Genomic DNA, 21,485 nt, shown 5'->3' with positions numbered 1-21,485 from the left:
TTTAGCTTCTTATAGTAATCCACATTAATAATCTAAATTATAACAATCTAAGTTGAAAGAAACATGACCTAATAGTTATATTAGAAAGATGTTGGGTCTAGATTGTCCGTATAGACGACCACTGTTTATGTGAATGTGAAGTGAATAGTAAAGAAATGATGTGAACCGTCACGAAATACTATAGTATCAGTATAGCGCTCGATCTAGACCACCCATTTTTTATCCAACGGTAAAAAATAGCCTAAATTCACGGTATTGTAGCCCTCTGCAATAGCACACGTAAATGCTATTGCAGAGGATCCCAATTCAAAGATGCTCCCTCAATTTTAAAATACAAGTACATGCGTATAAGACTTAAGTTTTATAAAAAAGGTTAAGTATTGTAGTACCTATTTACTGTACTATTTATCATATTAATCACTTCCCTTTGAAATACTTATCGTGTTATCCTCACCTATCTCATACTCTCATCTATTCCCTCTTTATTAGGGGGCAATATAGTCTTCTATTTATAATCTTAATTTATAGTACACAGCCTTGCTTATATTTTGGGACAAATATAATAGTTTTTTTTAGTCTTAGAGAGTATGTTTTTAAATAAAAATATTTAATTATGTTCTAAAACATAAACATTTATAGGTTGTTTAGCAGAGAATATGGTTGAGAAGGAAAGACTATGATACTCCTAGTAAATGGAAAACATATGGGATGGAAGGGTAGATGGAGATGAAATGAAAATAGTTTTGAATGAGAATTAATTGATGGATAAGTAGTACTTTGAATGGTGCTAGAAATAATTATATTTGGATACAAAATTCAAATCCAAGAAATGCTTACATGCATTCTGGAACGGGTGAGTACGCATCTCCATTTTTTATTGACACCATTCATCTTATTTAAAAAATATATTATTATTCATTATTTTATTGTAATTTGTTTTATTGTTAAGGTATTATAGGTATCACTTATAATTTTACATGTTTGTAAAAGAATTACATGTTTGTAAAAGAAAAGATGAATGATTAAAGTCCGTTTGCTGAAAGACACACAAATAAGTACTGAAACTTACTCGCAAATTGTTATGGACACGCGAGTTAGTATTGAAACTTACTTTTAAATCATTTTTCATTTGTAAACAATCCGTTTCGCTTTTTCAAATATGTTAAAAGCAGGGGAAATTGAATTAGTGCCACCTTTTTAGTCCGGTTCCCAAAATTACCACCCGTGAGACTTCGTTTCGAGGGTATTATACCACAGCTCCGTTGCCCCGTTTTGTTATTTCGGCAGTCATGGCTAATCCCATTAAGAGGAGTAGAAAACAATATTATTGAATTTAGCCGATTTTGATGCCCATTGAAAATGGCCCGAGTAAGAAAATACTCATGATACGAGGAATTTAAAAACCAAACTTCCAATACCATGTCTAACCGTTGTAGATGCTGAATCTCTCAGTATAATCGGGCCCTATTCTTTGTTGGTGTTAATAATCGGTGCGGAAACCATAGCGGTAAATTGACATAGCATTAATTAATTATTAGCTATAAAAATAAAATGTTGATTAATGTGATTTTTAAGCATATTTTCTATAGAAAATTAATAAACTGTTTAGCTGTTTGCAAAACGAGTATGCCGAAAACGAGAAATCTGACTTACTGGTAGCCAATCAAAACAGAAGACGTTGGCAGCATGGTACAACGATGGATCACCAGGCACAACTGCACAAGAGCATCGCTCTCAAGTGACCAATTGTGCTACACTCATTGTGCATCTGTGCCAGCTCTCAGCCGGCACTCGATCAACAGTCAAAGCACACGCTCGACAGCAAAGACTCGCCGACCAAACTGCAGCCAGCACACAACAGAAAACCGTCTTTCTTGTCCTACCGATGATCATCACATCGGTGGAAGGAGATGCAAGATTTTGATCTGCAAAAACAGTGAGACAAGGCTGGATGGGTGATGGGCAGTGCCATGCTGCCCATGCCATGCCCCAACCAGGATGGATGGAAGGAAGGTGCTGGCCTGCTGGGTGCATGCAGCAATGCAGGTTGCTGTAAGATCTTGCAGGGAGATTCTGTGGCAGCTGATGTGAAGATCGGAGATAAAAAGTTATGCATGAAGTTGATACAGAAGATGGAATAATGCTAAGATTGAGTTAAACCAGAGAGCATCTAGAATAAAAAACAGGTGGATCATCACAAAAGGGAAAATAAAACTTGGCCACTGTTTGATTTAGATTATTGAGCGGATTATTGTCATGAATTATTGATTTTATCATAGAGATAAATTAAATGTTTTAAGAAATAAACCTAAGTTAAAAAAAGGTCGTCTAAGCAATCTAGTTGAAGAAATTTCTTTGAGCAAGCATACTAACTATTATAAAATATATTTTATATTATAAGATGTTTTCGCTGCACCCAGATTTATCCCTGTATTAAACAATAGTTTGAGTAAACAGTGCAAACAAGACAAAGCACAACATCTGAGTTAATAATTTAATCCATGTTGGGTGCTGATTCACATTGGCATATGCATCTTAGCGGTTCACTTGAATCGTTTCCACTTGACTAGGAAATTCTGCAAAGAACTTCAACATATGAATCTTTTGACCACGCTATTATTGGTGGTATGACAAGACAACGATGTCACGCCTTTTTCTCCAAGATTTAATAAAGTTATTTATTAAAAATATTTAAAAAATAAAAAAAATCAATGGCACCACTGATGATGTGCTACACTCATTGTGCATTTGTGCCAGCTCTCAGCCGGCACTCGATCAACAGTCAGAACACTACACGCTCGACAGCAAGACTCGCCGACCAAACTGCAGCCAGCACACAACAGAAACCGTCCTTCTTGTCCTACCGATGATCACCACATTGGTGGAAGGAGATGCAAGATTTTGATCTGCAAAACAGTGAGACAATGCTGGATGGATGATGGGTAGTGCCATGCTGCCTATGCCGTTGGAGCGTGTAAAGTGAATTGTTTGTCTTTCTCTATCAATTTAGATTTTTAGATACAACCGGATCGCGTATGCAATTTAACCCATGCAATGCCCCAACCAGGATGGCAGGATGGAAGGAAGGTGCTGGGTGCATGCTGCAATGCACGTTGCTGTCGAGCAGGTTGGCAAGATCTTGCAGGGAGATTCTGTGGCACCTGATGTGAAGATCAGAGATAAAAAGTTATGCATGTAGTTGATACAGAAGATGGAATAATGCTAAGATTGATTTAAACGAGAGAGCATCTAGAATAAAAACAGGTGGATCATCACAAAAGGGAAAAGAAAACTTGGCCTCTGTTTGATTTAGATTATTGAGCGGATTGTTGTCATGGATTATTGATTTCTTCATAGGGACAAATTAAATGTTTTAAGAAATAAACTTAACAAATAGTTAAAAAAAGTTGTCTAAGCAATCTAGTTGAAGAAAGTTCTTTGAGAAAGCGTACTAACTATTATAAACTTTGTTTTATATTATAAGATGTTTTGGCTATATCTAGATTTATCTCTGGATTAGACAATAGTTTGAGTAAACAGTGCAAACAAGACAAAACACATAACATCTGAGTTAATAATTTTAATCCATGTTGGGTGTTGATTCACATTGGCATATGCATCTTAGCAGTTCATTTGAATCGTTTCCACTTGACTAGGAAATTCTGCAAAGAACTTCAGATTGGATGGCAGAAAATTTCAGCTTTCAGCATAGTATCCCATTTTTCCACCATGAATTTTGTCCGTACAGAGTAACCAGGAATAGCTTTGGCAATAGTTTGCCATGGACAGTATCGATCAATTGCAGCATAATATCTCAAGTGAGCATATGAATGTTCAGAAAACAACACAATCAGTCTATAATGTGGTCAGCATGAAGGTTGGTTGAGAAGCAACAACAGGCACAGGTCAATTTTAATCGCATTAAGGGTTAGAGGTTATGAAACCATTGGATAATTAATGGAAGTTAAGGAATCCTGTCAATGTTCATAACTGAAGAGCAAGTACAGTGCCAAAAAAAGCCCAAGTACAGTTGTACAACTAAACAATGACGTCTCATTGATTTTTAAAGTAGGAAGATCAATCACTAGCTTCTTTGTACCCAATTTTATATAATCAGCATTCAACGTCCAGCTGTATAACTGAGTGCTAAAAACACTCCATTTCTAGACTTCAAAAAAAAAACAATCAATATTGATGGTAAATAAGTTCGACGATGTTCAAGGATTTCAAATTAAAATTTCCATTTGAGACAGAGGCATGCCAAGCCAAATTGTGTAGAAGATTCATCATGTTGTTAAAATAACATGCAAACCTTGTGATCAGAATATACCATATACATCACCAGCACCAAGTCAGAGATGGAGTCCCAGAACATGAGTAGAAATGAACATGTTGTCTTAATAGCAACTGAACCTTTTGAACGGGGACAGTCCTTGGCCCAACAGCTTTCAGTCCGTGCTCAGCATGAACATTGGCACTGACCAATCCATATAGAAGAATGTAATATTACCCATTCATAAAAAATGATAACTCTTAGGTATTGCTATTAAGCAACATGGCTTCCCAATTTCTGTTTCAAAAACACATGTAACTTCTGAAAATTGCCGTGTCCATACCTTTTCAGAAATAAAATGGCAGAAACCAAAACAGCCTTATTAACTTTCACCATATCAAAGAGGCCAACATTTATTCAAGACTATGGTACGCTCTGCTGAAACACAAGCATGTCTACTTGGCACCAAACAACACCTCTTGTTCGGTACTGCAAAGAGTAAACTAGTAAACACACTAATGTTTGTGAAAAAATGAAAAGACTCAAGAAAGCTCCGGATGCAATCTGCTCAAACAAAAAAGAGAGCAAGACTAGACAACCTGAAACTCCATGTTCCTACAAAACTAGGCTTTAATCTTTAGGCACCCTGCCTTCATCATCGAGGCAAGGAATACCCCCTTTTTAGTGTAGTGCATTGAGGTGTCTCCAGTCTCCTTGGTGTAGCTTGTGCTGCGAGAAGAGGCCCTTGGTGATTCCATGGTCTCCTTGTCATCCTCCATAATCGTGTCAAGCTTTCTTGGGAGCCTAGTACGCCTGATGATCGATGACAGCTTTGGTGGTGCAACCTCCATTGTGATGCGGGCAGCAAGTTGAGCCATTTCTATAGTAGGAACTTAAAAAAACTTCTAATCTAAATTTGTAAGAACATACAAAAAGAGGGAAGAAAAGTGTAGAATAGGGGAGAGAAAGCTAGCTCAAGGGGGCATTTGTTTTCTGTTCAGTGTGGGCGTGTGGCTTGTGTTCTGGCTCCTATGAGGTCTCCTGGGTGGGCTTTATATAGCCTATGCTCAGTAAATTATTGAAGTGTATTTTACACATGGGAAATTGAAGTGGTCATGACTGGAGAACTTAGAATTACATTGCCTGAAAATGAGTTTTCGCAATAATAAATGAAATGACAATGAAGGCTAGAAACAAACAATACTCATCAATCAAAGAAGATGGATATGCACACAAAGGGAGAATTTAAGACTTTAAGTAATTATGTAATTTGTACTGCTCTGGTCCAGTGTACTATTCCAACCGTGCAAGTGTACGATCAAGAAAAAGATGGTATTATACTTTCTAATGTTCCTGTCAATCACCATACATGACATAAGTTATTTTTACACTCCTATATTTCGAAAAGAAAAACACTTAGGCTCTCAGATAAATCTGGAAATTAAAAAGTTTATTTGTAAGATAGGACATTGTTTGGGATTTGTACAATTTTAATTTGTGAAGTACAGACATACCCATTTCTTCCTAGTCTATGTTGGGGGGCTTTACTCATAAGCTCACGGACATGACAAACCTGTAATTTATGTGTTTTTGTAAATCAAGAGCCATCTTTTCCCATCTCTTTCTCAAAATCTATTATTTTGAAAGTAATGCACAAAATTTGCGTAGCACTATTGACGCATTAAATACTTGGCTTTCTGAAGTGGAAGATAAAATTAATAGTGAAGCAGAGAAAATATCCAAGAAAACATCCAAAGTGAAACTTAATATATAGTAAACAGAAGAGTCTTCTTTGCAGAAAACTAACTTTTCTGGTTATCATCAGCTTTCCAAGAAAGGGTCAGATGACTCAGATTTGTGTATGAGCAATATGATGACAGATTTGTACAAATAACCCATAACTATAGTCTATTTTTATTTTCAAAATTACCAAAATACTGTAGGAATTATCACAAAAATAAGTATGTGTGCATCATTCAGCACTTCAATATTGCATAGTCTACTACGTAAGAACAAAGAACAAGTTTCAAAAAAGAAAATAAAACAGCAGAGGAACCACAATATTGAAAAAGTCAAAATCGTAAATGGTAGGCTGCAAAATTTCTTCATCCATAAAAGAACCAAATATGCACAAAAGTGTTATAGTTCTCTTCTACCATTGTTAATTTAATACAGAAATACACTTACCTGTAGAATATTTTGTAGGGTAGTAGACAATGGAGCATTCAGGTACCCTCATGGCTAGGGCAGCCACATTGCGACAGTGGAGGTTGTTTTCTTCAGCTTTTTGTAATGAATAAGCCGATAAAGACAAGTTAATGAGGTGTGGTGCCAGATTGTCCCCTTTGAGTTCTGATTTATTGGTGCCAGAGGCTAGCATGTATGCTTATGTCCTGCATGTATTTTAGCTTTTGTGCGCAGTTTAAGAAGCTGTATGATACACTCATTTGTAATTAGGGTTAACAATTTACTGCCTTAGGGACTTGCAAGTTATTTCAGGTTAGCAGACGTAAGTGGGTTGAGGTACCTACACATTAATTCCAGTTAATGGAACCAAGTGAAACTTAACTACAATTTATAGACCTATATCTGCAATTTTCTCTAATTCAATTGAAAAATGTGAGATTACAAGAAGAACCATCAACTTATAATTAACGATAACAAACTCCTAAATAGGAACAAAAGAAAACCCTAACATAAGGCGTACATACTAGTATCCACACATGTACCACTGAGATAGGCTCCACTCAGTTCCTCCTAAGTTAACCAATAAATCATCCTTTTCTATGGTCATACGTTGTTTGTGTTGTGCATCTGTTGATGTATTCCATGGTTAAATTTCATAGGGGAAAGGAATAGAAAAAATACAATAAACAAATGTAAATTATGAATTTCTCAATGAAAACCAATTTTGCACATAAGAAATAATGCGAGAGAGAGAAAAACAAAATCATATAGCCTTGGCAGCATGGTACAGTGATGGGTCACCAAGCACAAGCATGCCTTTCAATGAGAATGACGTGTCACCGATATGGCATTCATTGTGCCATCTCTCGACCGCCAGCCAGTGAGAATTCTCACCGGCTCAAGTGCTCAATACACGCGACAGCAACCGGAGATAAGCCTCACCAGCTCAGGTGCCCAACACATGCTTGACAGCAAGACCACCAGGCAAGCTGCAGCGGCACAGAACAGCAATTGTCTATATCACTGCCTATCTTTTCCTATAGATTATGATTATCAGTCAGAGGAGTGGCAGATTTTGATCCACAAAGAATGAGATGATCAGTGATGGGTAGGATCATGGCCCAATCAGGATCAAAGAGGCAGGGTGCATGCAGCATATTGTTGTCAAGCATATCAGATCTTGCTGGAGATCAGAGGAAAATTCCAGGAAAATTTACTCAAAGCTCTCCTTTTCAGGTTTATGGAAAACTTTTTCGGGATAGTGAGCAAGAGGGGAACAACATGGTTGTTTCGCTGAAATTAAGCATAAGAGAAATGGCTTATTAACGGTTAACAAATAATTTGGGGGCATTTAACTTTTTGCCACTTTTAGAAATGACACCTAACATATTTGCCACCCGCTGTCTATGACACGTGAGGCTTTATGTGTCTATGATATGTGGGCCCAGTGGCAAATATGTTAGTCACATTTCTAAGAGTGGCAAAATGTTAATTATTCCAATAATTTATGGGTAAAACTTTTGTATACGTGTTTTTAGTGATCTAAAAGTAAAGGCTGAAAATAATTAAGATGAAAAAAACTCCAATATCAATTCCAAATTAAGTTTTAAAATTCAAATTTTGGCTTATAAGCATAAGCAAAAAGTTTTTTTTTTTGGAGGGGGGGGGTGTTAAAGAAAGCAGAACTACTGTTAAAATTTTAATCCAGAATGTTTATCCAGAATAACCATGAAACCATCAGCAGAAAGGAACAATAAAACTAGTAGATGTATTAAGCAATAATTTGGATCAGGCAATATGAGTAGTTGTGTGTGCACGGTACTGCCATTTTGTAATTTTAACCGAGGAATTTTACCACTCTAGCTATCAAGTTATTCTACAGTATGACAGGAAAAACCAGGAGATATGATATTAATCATTTTTGCATGTGCTGGGCACTGAACAAAATTAAGTGAAATATGGAAGGAGTTCCAGATTGGATGGCAGAAAGTCCAATTGTGCCATCATAAGTGCAATCTTTAGATTTGAAGTTACCTTTCCACCATGAAATTTAACAGTAAATAGAGAATAGTTTCAATAGTACACCTTAATTCCAAGAACGTATTCACTGTCACAGGATATCTCACTTTGGAAAAGAATATGGAAAATTAATAAAAAGAGCAGAACGAGAAGATAAAAAGGCCAGAATGGATACAAGTTGCACTGGCAACAGACACACGTCAATTTGATGCAAGAAAAGGGTAATAATCATGCCTTAGGCAAATTAACTAGAGTACGAAAGCTTGTCAACTAAGTACAATAAAAGAATGATATACTGACTTAAATTGGGAAATGTGTTATGATTATACTATTATATGTCTAATTTTAAGCTATCAACATTCAACTTCCAGTAATCCAGTAGTATAAGTAAGCACCAAAATAACTTCTACCAATCTTGATAGGAACACTAATATACAATTTTGGACAGGAGAGGAAATCATAGAAAGCTCAGGAACTTACAAGGAGGTCAAGTGAATATTTCCTTTTGACGATAGAGAGACATGCCAACCCAAATAGTGTATAAGATTCATCATATGGCCATAACATCAACATGTCAACTATTACTACATAAACCACCCATTTCAGGATGGTTGTTTCCTTCTGTAGGAAGAAAGCACCTAGCAATGGTTAATTTGGGGAGTTGAGCCAATAGGTAAACAACAGTTCATTCCAATTTCAGCCTATTAAAAGCACAGAGATGTGTTAGCATTAGTATTTAAACTGCTAAGCATTAATGGAAAGCAATAAGTTTACACATACGTATGGACAAGCACCAAGACGTAAAACGTCTAACTACCACAGTCTCAAAAATCATATGGTGTTGTAATACTTGCATAGCAATTGAAATTAATTGGATGAAATCAATGCTTGTCATTGCAGTGTACTGATGCAGCTGCAATCAACTGGGAAGCAAAACTTACCTGATAAATCTCCGCAATTACATTGCAGGTATCCACCATTGATATTTTTAGTCTCATTTCTTGAAACAGACAAGGCTAGACAGAAATATCACTAAGACAGCTGTATTTGACATTTAATGAACACCATGAACACGTATAGAAAATGCCATCACAAGTTTGCAACATAAAAATATACATCAATAATCAGAACATCAAGTTGCAAAATTTGGCTCTCTCTTATCTTTGAAAGAAACAAAATTTAACTCCTCATCATCCTCTTCATCATAATCATCGTCATCATCATCAACCTCCTCAAAATGACCCTCCCCAACCTCAACTTTACCATTTAGACGACTTGTTGTGCATGCAACATCTAACAAACTGTGAAGTCCAGCATCAGTTTCTCCATGTTCATGCTCATTACCACCACCATTTACTTCTAAACCACATGTTGTTCCATCGGGTTTTGCTTCCAGCTGAATTGCACAATTCCCAGTCAATTCATTTGCTTCTTCTTGTTCTTCAGGAGTTTTGGCAAGAGAAAGTAGGATATTCTTCGCTTTCTTGTCAGCTGGGTATCCACGAGCTTCCATTTCTTTGAACCAAATGACAGCATTTCCAAAATCTGAGTTCCTGCCATGCACATCCATGATGGTAGTATAAATAGTTTGGTTTGGTTCAACACCCTGCATCCGCATTCTCTCATACACTCGCATTACTCTCTCGACATTATTTAGATTTGAGTAGCCCTTCATTAGAGTTCCATAAACAACAACATTGGGCTTCAAACCATCCTCTTTAATCCGGCGGAAGAATTTCTCAGCCCCATCCATGTCAGAAGCATTTACATAAGCTAAGACCATAGTTGTGTATGAGCAGAGATCAGGCTCAACCCTGCAAAGGAAAAAAAAGTAATAAGACAAGAAACCTACAGTTCAATCAGTCTTGAAATTCAAGTAAACAGATAAAACGTGTACCTGTGTCTTCTCATGGCCTTGAAAACTGTATAAGCTTCTTCTACCAATCCAGATATTGCAAATGCATCAAGCAAAATGTTATACGACTTGCGTGTTGGCCTGGAAAGTTAAAATCAAAATAACCACCATTAGAGTGTTCTGTTTTGGAATATCTCTTGCAGAAAATACTGATCTCAAGCAGATCTTCTTTGTCAAAATTTGTTTTTTTTTTCTAAGTTGTGGATGTAACAGAGCACTGACTTGCTTCGCTTTCATGGAACATAATGTCCAAATTAATTCCCTCTTGTTACTAAAATTTTAAAGGCATGTGGCTTGACATAAACAGCAATGCATCATATACATGTCATTGGTATGTAGCAAACAAGAGTGAGTTACATTTTTCACTTAACACACACACACACACACACACAAAAAAACAAAGATGTTGCTAGAAGTATAAGATAATATCAAAACACTGTTATCTGAAACTTCACATGGATGATGCATGTGCTTAGTGCTCACAACTTACACATTATGACTTTAACCAATTTGGCCGAAAACTATGTTCATTGTTGCATGGAGTCAGAAACAGTGATCAATGCTTAAACTTGTATCAAGAAAATACTTAAAGGAGAATGTGAGAATGAACCTGACTCCAGCATCAAGCATCTCTTCGAAAACTGCCAATGCTTCTTCTTCCCTCCTAGCTTCTCCATAAGCTTTGATGAGCAGGGAATAGCTCACAACATCTGGTTTTAGCCCGGTTCTTTGCATCTAAAGTTATAGCATTTGTTAACGGAAAGAGCACGCGCGCACGCACACATATATATTTCAAGATTATGTAGTGTCGCACTGCTGCACTGGTTGTGCAGTTAAGCTGGGAATGTACCTGATCATAAATACTTGAAACTTCCTTGTAATCTGTTTCAAATGACATCAAACTATTAAAGGTGACTGTTGATAGAGGGATTCCTCTCTCTGACATCTGAGCAAATAGCTTTCGAGCCTGGGCATAGTCGCCAGCTTTCTTGTACATATAAATCATCATATGAAACATTTTCTGGTCAGGCTTAAAAGAAGCTCTTTTTTCATTAAGAAGGTCCTCAAAAATAGCTTCAGCTTCCTTGTATTTATCGCCCTGTCAGTAACCAGCAGCATATTTGTTATGGACAAATTTAGAGGAATTAAGGGTACTGCTACAATCATAACAAATTACTTTGTTGGTTTCTAAGATAAGTTATAACGAATTGAACGAGGGATGACATATTGGGAAATCTGGATAATAATCTGTGGAACAGTACTTAGGAAAATTACCAGAACACAAGGGATAAATAAATTATAAAGAATTCGATAAGATCTCAGGAAAAGAGAGACCAGGCACTATCAATGCTTGGAGGCAGTTGATGTGCAACAGCATGGAATCCAAGCAAAAAGTGACTTTTTGCAGAGAATTGGTCGAGACACTACAGCATATCACACATCTATTTTATTTCAAGCATGTACACATGAGATCTCTACAGGATTAGTGATCATTTTATTGGTGGATGCACAAATGAATTCCTACAGGATTGGCATGTACACCATATAAGATTCAGAGTTCTTAAGTCAACACCAAGGACACATGAATTTTTTGCAAGACAAGGTGCGGCATGCAAGTAAATCTGTAAATACCAACTATACTATCCATAGGACGTCTGAAACAAAACATTATTGTGAAAAAGGCTTCAGCATATTATAAGTTAAGCCACCAAACCTCATATGGTGTGCCAGGGGGAGGGAGCAAATCATACTATGCCTTCAAAACTCACCACCTACTGACTATCGTCAAGTACTCAAGGGTACACCAAAAAAGAGTTCATGAACTTGTAAACATTTATGGATCAAAGAACAGAAATGTGAGATTTTCATGTCTTATGATGACTCATTGTCGACGTTTGGTGTCGGCAATAAACTTATAGGGTGGCTACCAAGCTCGGAATTCGATGGTTAAGATGAAGAGTGAGACGATTTCCCCAGGTTCAGGCTCTCGACGTGGCGAGATAATACCTTACTTCTGCTTGACGATTGTATTCCTCAGATGGATTTTCGCTTACCCTCAAGGGGGGCACCCCGTACCCCTTATATAGTGAGGGAAGGGTTACAGATATGATAGAGTCCTAATCTAGTAAGACTAAGGTCTATCCTAATTCGATTATGGCCCAGGTCCGAAGTACACGGCATGCAATCCGGTACGTACCGGACTCCTAGCCAACTCCGTACAGATATATTCTCCTTCCTATTCGATACCCCGTTGACCGTACGTATTTGTATAGTCTCCGGATACCCCCGGTACAGGTATCCCACACTCATAGTAAACTGGTTAACATTCAATCTGGCAAAATATTAATGACTAAATATAGGACTACATTCTGATCCGCTTCGCTGACTAAATCAAGGCTATAGACTGGATGTGCGAGTAGATAAAATGCTGACCTCAACAAAAGATTTCAAAATGATTTGATATGTCACAGCTGATGGCTCAGGGCCTGATGTTTGCATCCTGCGAAACACTGCTTCAGCCTTACGATACTGCTTGGATCTTCCATATGCTTCCATCAGAGCAGTCTGAGATATTACACTTGGGTTGTAGCCTTTCTTGTTCATGTACTTCAGGACCCTCTCTGCTCTGCTAAAATCTCCCAACTTTCCATAGGCTGTAACAAGCATCAAAAAGTCCATCTCACTAAAGTCCCACCAATGCTGTGTACGTAGCCATTCAAGAATCTGAAAAATGAGGCATAAGAATTCAAATATTTATGGCATATTGTTTTGAAATGAAAGGAAGCAGCTAGCTGCTTCATCAACAGGATGGCTTCACGTTGGATAATAAAGCTGCAAGTGAATATACCTCGCTGACCAGGTTCCATTTCTTGAGCTGTTTGAACCGCACAAGAGTCCCAAGAACAGCATGCCTTGGCAGTGGCTCTTTCTTGCTTCGCTGAGTTTTCAAAATGGATACAGCTGATCCTGACTCCTCTATCTCCCTCATCATCAACCTCCAATTCTTCTGCTCGGCCTCATCATTTGCATCCTTGAAGACTTCTTCTTTCTTCCTCTTCTGCATAAACTTTCTGGTTGTCAACATTCCACGGCAAACCACCTCAAACCTTCGGCTGCTCTTGATCTTCACATTGTGAACAGTTAAACCACAGGATACTTTTGCATTGCTGACAGTGTAAAAGATATTTCAACCGGGGTCATACAAGGAAGCAATCATCAAGTGAGAAGAAGAAAAGAAAATGCAACACAACAAGATTTGAATTGAACAAGACAATTATACACAAGTAGAGTGTAACAAATTTCCAGACGCTGATTAAACAAGCAATGGTATAATCTCGTGCTCAATAACCTGTAGGTTATGCTCTCCTCTTACTCTTTACCACAATGAACATGGCAACCTTATCCACCAAACCCTCTTTCGCAATTGCGCAACCCACGGCATCACCCATACATTCTCTCGGAGACCATTCGCGTAATCGCGTTCCTAAACCCACCAAAGCCCACCGCCAACCCCCACGAATCGCCGCCGCTCAACTGCGCAAGCCTAGCGGGGGGGAAAGCCTAGAGGAGGGCGCGGGCGCGGGCGCGGGCGCTTACCAGAGGCTGGAGGAGGAGAAGGAGAGCGGGGAGCGCGCCCCTGAAATCGCCGCCGCCGCCGCCTCCATCGCCGCCGGGGAGGGGGAGGGCGACGCGGCGGAAGCGGAAGCGCCTGCCTTATCAGTTCAGTGCAGAGCAGCAGAGGAGAGACAGCGAGCCGAGGAGAACCTCGCCTCGTCTCTCCCTCGCGCGGCTTAAACCCCACGAGGATTAGGATCTTTTCGGAGATGCGTCGGGCCCACGTGTCTGTCGCTGGTAAAGGGGCCCACCTCGTCCGCGAGATGGCCCCACTTACCTCGCAGCCCGAACAGGTACAAGAAATCCATTCGGAAGCCCAATATAAGGCCCGTGAATACCGGTATTATGACCAGTAGCCCAAGCTACCGAAAAGGCTAATGCGCGCGGCACTGTCATTCTCTCTCTCTTTTGCCTTGTGTATATAAAGTTTATATGTATAAATACGTTTATATATAGTTTTTATAGCTATTTAATAGTATAAATAAAAAATTAACAGTTAAAAATCTAATTAAACATGGATATGATAAAATAAATGTTTTATATAATTGCACCATTTAACAGTTTAGGAAGCGTGCATATAAAACCTGATTAGGAAACTAATTCCAGATTTACTTATTTACATGGCATGGCATTAGTAGTTAGTGATTACTAACCCTGAGCTACAGTATCTCTTTATATGTAATGACAGTATAGTACGAAGTGGCCTACTGTATCTACTTTCACCTTGTGGGTTGTCGACCAATTCAATTTGAATAGATATCCCCGGCCAAATCTGCTCAGATATTCATACAAGAAACGTGGAAATGTACTTAACTTGAACTGATATTTTTTGGTCTGGTGGTCTTAAGATCATCTCTTCATTGCCAATATTGCTCAGGTGCGAATTCAAAACAGGGAAGCAATTTATCCTTGCAGGGCTAAATCGAATTCGATGGTGAAGGTCTTTTGAAAACAAAAGTCGATAGCAATGAGGCTAGGCAGAGTTGATTGAGCAAGCAAGGACACATATCAACTGTTGGGCTGACTCAGCTGATTGGCACACTTTTTTGTACTAGGAAGTTATAAGAGTTGTATATACTTCACCCAGAATTGTACATAGGTCTTGCTTAAATACTCATGTTTTAGAAAAATTTACTGATACCAAAGCAGAGCAGTTAATTTTAGGTGAGAAATTAAATATATATATCATGGTAAAAGCAAACTGAAGATTCAATGTAGTCATAGCCATACAGATATATAGACATAGGTAGATGTAGATAAATATTAGGATATTAGATAGGGACAAGTGTTTAATTCAATCTTTTTAAAGTTGACGCAGAATACCAACTACGAAGATATCCTTGAACGATTGTGAGTCGTCCATTGTTTTAGATCCAACAGATTTAATTTTATTATACTACACATATAGCACGTGTAATATAAATTATATAAAAGTAAAATTAGGGCTAAAATTTATAACTTTACGATAAATGCATGTGTCATATATCATTTAAAATAGATAAATTGATAAATATATCTTACCAAAATTTCAAATAAAATATTTAATATACTTAACAAAATATTTACTATGCTATTATCGCTCCAATTAAAAGGTACCGTACCTGATTCATATCTGTCTGAACTGAAGTGTCTTAATTGAACTTCTGAAGCACGTTTCTACCATATTTGGCTTTCAGTATACACCCAATTTACAATCTTCCCAAGATCACACAGTATGAAATTTGTTTTTAGACAATGAGAGTATGAAATTTGTGGAGATGAGAAATGTGTGCGTCAGCTTCAGGCAGATATGCTCAGCACATACTAGACTTTCTGAATTTGTGGTGTCTTTTCCCCTCTACAGGCCTGCGATTGTTCACGACATGTACACCAAGGCTTAGGCTACAGCCTACATGCGTCGTCTGATTGTGAAATTCCTCCACTACTTTGGAGAGATGACAGTGTGAGAGTGACACCTTGTGCTAGTAGTATTTAGTTTGATTAAGGTTGCAATCATTGGTGTTTTCTGTAAGGTTCTGCTTGTCTCAGAATCACCTGCTAGGTGAGGCTTGTGGTTAAAGACGAGCAAATTAAACACCTTTCCGGTGGAACCCGCTAGGATCCTCTAATGACACCCCTGGCTATATTTTCGCTGATACGTATGACTATATTTATAAACCAAAATTTAAATTTTTAAATTTAAATTTAGATAATTTTAAGATTTTTTATCATAGTTTATTTTTTAGCATATGCTTTTATATGCTAAGAGTATGTATATAATATTTTTTACAAATGCACTATTTGATTTCCTCTTAAAAAAATCAAACACTCACCTGCTAAGTTATTAGTACTATTAATATAATATTAATATAAAGGAACTTTCTTTTATATACTATTTTTTCTTGGGTTACTAAGAACATCTCTAACAGCATGGTCATTTTTTACTCCCCATTTGTCCATTTAGTCAACTTGCCAAAAAAATTCCTCTCCATTCCTAAGCCACCCACTCGTGGACTCGTTTAATGGAAGTTCATAAGCCAGCCACACCCACTTTGGGGAAAATAACTCGAAAGAACCGGTTTCATCATACGACAGAGTTAAAAAAAACTTAACACAGTTTAGGATCTCTTTGGAACGTGGAAACTTTATGTGATTTTCATATAAATTTGTTTAGTTTCGGTGAAACTCCTCCAAACTTCCTGAGGCGTCAGATTTAGATGAAAAATGGAAGCTGGTTGGAGGCAGAAACAAAGCTAGGGTCACTTGCATCATCAAGATTATGGGTCCAGCGATAAGGCTTCTCCTATACGTGGCGAATCGACGTGGGCAGTTTTTTGTCTTTGCTCTTGCAGCGTCAATGATCGCCGCTTTCGGCATACGGATGGATGTTTGTGAGTTGGGATGTAGATTGAATTTTTCTTTTAGTCCATGCTATTTTCAAAAGATGACAATTAATATATCACCCTCAGCTCTATCCTATATGTCTTAATATAAATACATTTCTAACACGTGATAGTCCAATTAGTCACAAGAATAAATAACTTAAATACGTATGAAATAGAGTGACAGATGTATAGGATAAATGGATATAGATTTGAATATAATGTTATTGACGTGACAACTAGTATTTCACAAATGTACTCTTCTTTAGACAAATTTGAATTCCAAAAATATATTTATTATGGTTATATTTACCAAGTACTCTACATATACTTGTTACGAATTAGTCTTTCTATATTGGTTATATTGTATTTCATTTCTAAAATCCCTCAATTAATTAGTTTCAAACTATGTTAGTATGAGTTTAGCTTATATTTATACATGCGTTCAGCCATTCATTATATTTTAGAAATATCTTTTACATGTAAAAAATATAAGCTATACTTAAAAATATATTTAATAATAAAATAAGTCCCTTTTATTTTATTTATACGCTCAGTTATTTTTTCAATGGCATCATCTATTAGAAGTACGTGGGTGTTCTCGATCATTCATTGAAAGAAAAGAAAAAAAAGTCCTTAATTAAGAAAAAAAAGAAAAGAAAAGAAAAAGTCTTTAATTAATTAAGAAAAGAAAAGAGGAGAGAGAGAGACGTCAGCACCGGAGCGCCAGTACTTGAGTCCCTTGCTGTTCCTGCGCCACCGCGACGCCACGCCCACGCCCGCGGCGAGACACGAACCGAACCTCTCCACCACTCCTCCCACCGGAGCGCCGCCGCGGTTCGCAGGTACCCTTCCTCCCTCTCCTCCTCCTCCTCCTCCTCCTCCTCCTGGGCTGGTGTAGAGTGGAGATCTACCCGGACTTCACTGACCACTCTTCTTCTGCTTCCTAGTGATGAACTGATGAACTCCCCAACTTTCTTGGATTGTTCTGACGAATTCGCTGGGGGGACTTGTTTTTGTCGTGGGGAATCCTTGGTTCTCTCCAGTCCATCCAAACATGGCGCGGATTTGATTGCTGATTAGTTGTTCGCTTCCGGGTTTTGCTTTCCTCTCTCTCCCGTACGCGGCAGGGACAGCGGGCCGGCCGGCCGGCCGGCGAGCTCCCCCCTCCCTCCGCGCTCTCCCTTGCGGCGGCCCAGGACGGGCTTCTCCTCCTCTCTCTCCTCCTACCTGCGAGCAGGGGCGCTGTCGTCCTTCATCCTCACCGGTCAGCATCCATCCACGTCGTCTTTTTCTCGTCTCTCTCTATCCACGTAGTTCTTTCTCTTCTGGAATCTGCATCATGAACCCTAGATAGGCTCTCTTCTGGATCTGGCTTAATTTGCCTTAATAATAACCTTAAGGGAGACAAATATCAGTTTTTTTTTGGTTCCCAAAAAGTTTGGGACTTTATTTCCTCTCTTTTTTGGACCCTCTCAAACACTGTAAAATCATGGGGGAAGGAAAGGAATTGAGAAATCGACTGGTGTGCCTATGTTACTTGTTCACAGCACAAAGGCACCATCTTTATCTTAGAGCAGTCTCTTCTTGGTTTATTTTGGGCTTCTCAAATGGGAATGGTAGCATTGGGACATCCTTGCTTTCTACCAGAATTCTGACCAAGTAATTTACTGTCGTTATATGGGCACTGAGAGTGTTCTTAGGTTTTTCATTTTTCTTATTCGTATCAAATTTACAATGTCTCATTTTAGGAATGGCAAGTGGTAGCGAAGCAGAGAAGTCGCCTGAGGTTGTGCTGGAGTGGCCTAAGAAGGACAAGAAGAGGCTTCTTCATGCTGTTTACCGAGTTGGAGATTTGGATCGCACCATTAAGTATGTTGTAGTACTTTTCTGTAATATTTTCCACACCTAGACACCTAGTAATATGTCTGCTGATGTGATGCGATCCTGGCAGGTGTTACACAGAATGCTTTGGGATGAAGTTGCTGAGGAAAAGAGATGTTCCTGATGAGAAATATACGAATGCATTTCTTGGGTTTGGACCTGAGGACACCAACTTTGCACTTGAATTGACATACAGTATGTTATTGATCAAATTAAAATTTGTTTCTCCATAGACGATTAGATATTCTAGTTAACGTTTTCTTGACATGTGTTGACCTAGTAAGACAATTGGAGAATTGTTCTGTTCTGCTTCTCTCTTAACTAGAACAAGTCAGATCTTGTTTTTAATTTTAAGTGTACTATCATCCATTTCTGTTTTAATGTGCTTATGCATTCTTTTTGTTGTTTGATAGATTATGGTGTTGACAAGTATGAAATCGGAGCGGGATTTGGGCATTTCGCTATTGCAACTGAGGATGTATGTATTGTGCTGTCTCATGATTATGTTAACATAAATACATGGTATCATGATGCAAATATGGGTTGATCTCATGATTATATTAACATGATATCATGGATGCAAATATAGGTGTACAAATTGGCTGAGAAAGTTAAATCCAGTTGTTGCTGCAAGATCACTCGTGAACCTGGTCCTGTAAAGGGAGGATCCACTGTTATTGCCTTTGCACAGGATCCGGATGGCTACATGTTTGAGCTTATCCAGAGGGGTCCGACGCCTGAGCCTCTTTGCCAAGTTATGCTTCGTGTGGGTGACCTTGATCGCTCTATCAAGTTCTATGAGAAGGTATTCTCATTCCTTCCTTGCATAACTATAGTCTATTCCTGTTTTAATAAAGAAGTACTCTAGGCTATCCCAGGACTTAGAAATGCTGAAGCATCTCTTATATATTCCTGCAATAGTGGGCTCATGTGTGATACTGGTGTTGTTTGTTCTTAATGAAGGCCCTTGGTATGAAGCTGCTGAGGAAGAAGGATGTACCTGACTATAAGGTACATCTACTTATTTTGAACACTCAATAATTCTGTTATGTCTGAAAGTGCTGAGGCCCATGCCTTGATATTGTTCCTCAGACATATTTTATCCTATGAACTTCCATTGACTGAGTAACTTTTGTCATGCCACAGTATACCATCGCCATGTTGGGCTATGATGATGAGGATAAGACAACTGTTATTGAGTTGACATACAACTATGGTGTCACAGAATATAGCAAGGGCAATGCATATGCTCAGGTTTTACACAATCCTTCTTTTCTTCAGCGTTTTCCTAATAGTTGTTAGCATTAATTTATGATCTCTGATGCAAGTGCAGGTTGCTATTGGCACTGAAGATGTCTACAAGAGTGCTGAGGCTGTCGAGCTGGTTTCAAAGGAACTAGGGGGAAAGATTTTGCGGCAACCAGGCCCACTACCAGGGATCAACACAAAGATTGCCTCTTTCCTTGACCCTGATGGCTGGAAAGTGGTATGGCTCCCATCTGTGTGTCATTGTGTTTTACTACTGTTAACCTTTGCTTTGAGTGATCTGTACATACAATTTTATTTAAGCCGGGAGCTTCTGGTTGTTCTTGTTGAAGAACTTGGCTTACACAAAACATAATTTTCAGTGCAGGACCAAAACTAAATATGAACTATACTAACATAGTCACAAAGTGCCAAAGTACAAGGGCTAGTTCTTAGGCATTACTAGTTCTGAACTCTACTTTTGATTAGGTTGGCACCTTTGAAACAAGACATTTACTTGTGAAAAAGGATCCATCTTCCATGTCCATATATATTTCCCATGAGTCTTACATAATCCCCAAAATACAGTGGATAGGAGACATCATTGTTACAATATACTAGAAATGCCATCCAGTTTTCTTCTGGATGGATTTTAAAACATAAGTAAGATAAAAATAGGACATGTGCCACACTTGATACTGATATTTATTAGAACACAAAATTTGAATGCACTTGCAAGCCTTCATATATCTAACTGTCAAATATGCTTAGAGCATGGTTTCCAAAATGCAGTAACATTGAACTGCGTGTTGATATGCCAACTGGTCCACTGAAATCGTTGTGAAATCACACATTGTAACTAATGGCATTCTTCGCTTTAGGTTTTGGTTGATAACTCCGACTTTCTCAAGGAACTCCAGTGAAGATGAGATGGCCCAAATGCTGTGCTAGGAGGCAAAGTGCAAACCTTATGTAGTAGTGCCAGTGCAATGTAATAAAGAAGTGGTTTCCTCTCCATGAACAAAAATAAATACTGGTACAGGTGTTGTGCGTATGTTAGTATTGCCTGGGTTTGGCTGTGCATCCGCTATGCGTTGCTACCTGTAGCAGCATGAAAGTTGAGTGTTGTTTGTGACAAGGACCAGTTTCCAGTTGAGCTGTGTTTCCTTATCTGTTCTGATTGCCTCTGCCTGCTGGCTGCAGTTTTTTCTTGCATTTGATCGCACAGAGTGCCTGGTGATGGTTCTTCTGAGATGATGGTCTGTACATTTTGTTCAGTTATGGTGCAAATTAGCTAGCTGCTTGCCAACATGCCTTGCATTGGCATTGCACGAAATGAATGCTCTATCGACGGTTTAAATGGCACCAGGTTTGTCACTTGGATGCAATCTGCCTGATAATTAACATCAAACCGTACTTCATACTGTAATATTTAGGAAGCGTTTCCATGTTGAGTTTTCGACGCCGATAAGAGCATTCCCAATAG

At 38.4% G+C, this 21,485-nt stretch overlaps 2 protein-coding genes across 2 annotated transcripts; one reads left to right on the top strand and one right to left on the bottom strand.

Annotated features, from left to right (window-relative positions):
* Positions 1-9,525: 9,525 nt before the first annotated feature.
* LOC102714207 (pentatricopeptide repeat-containing protein At3g59040) lies at positions 9,526-14,154 on the bottom strand. Its single transcript, XM_006659138.3, has 7 exons — positions 13,992-14,154; positions 13,243-13,561; positions 12,828-13,118; positions 11,245-11,493; positions 11,005-11,129; positions 10,377-10,475; positions 9,526-10,293 (listed from the first exon to the last, which is right to left on the bottom strand). Exons 1-7 carry the CDS (start codon positions 14,057-14,059, stop codon positions 9,612-9,614), a joined length of 1,833 nt encoding a protein of 610 aa, XP_006659201.1. The 5' UTR covers positions 14,060-14,154; the 3' UTR covers positions 9,526-9,611.
* Positions 14,155-17,611: 3,457 nt separating this feature from the next.
* LOC102713929 (lactoylglutathione lyase) lies at positions 17,612-21,214 on the top strand. The gene is made up of 9 exons (XM_006659137.2): positions 17,612-17,715; positions 18,622-18,742; positions 18,825-18,949; positions 19,168-19,232; positions 19,344-19,559; positions 19,718-19,765; positions 19,901-20,008; positions 20,088-20,240; positions 20,881-21,214. Exons 2-9 carry the CDS (start codon positions 18,624-18,626, stop codon positions 20,920-20,922), a joined length of 876 nt encoding a protein of 291 aa, XP_006659200.1. The 5' UTR covers positions 17,612-17,715; positions 18,622-18,623; the 3' UTR covers positions 20,923-21,214.
* Positions 21,215-21,485: the final 271 nt, after the last annotated feature.

This window comes from Oryza brachyantha, chromosome 8 (assembly GCF_000231095.2).
Source record: "Oryza brachyantha chromosome 8, ObraRS2, whole genome shotgun sequence".
NCBI lineage: Eukaryota > Viridiplantae > Streptophyta > Magnoliopsida > Poales > Poaceae > Oryza > Oryza brachyantha.
This window is presented reverse-complemented; position numbering and strand designations above follow the sequence as displayed.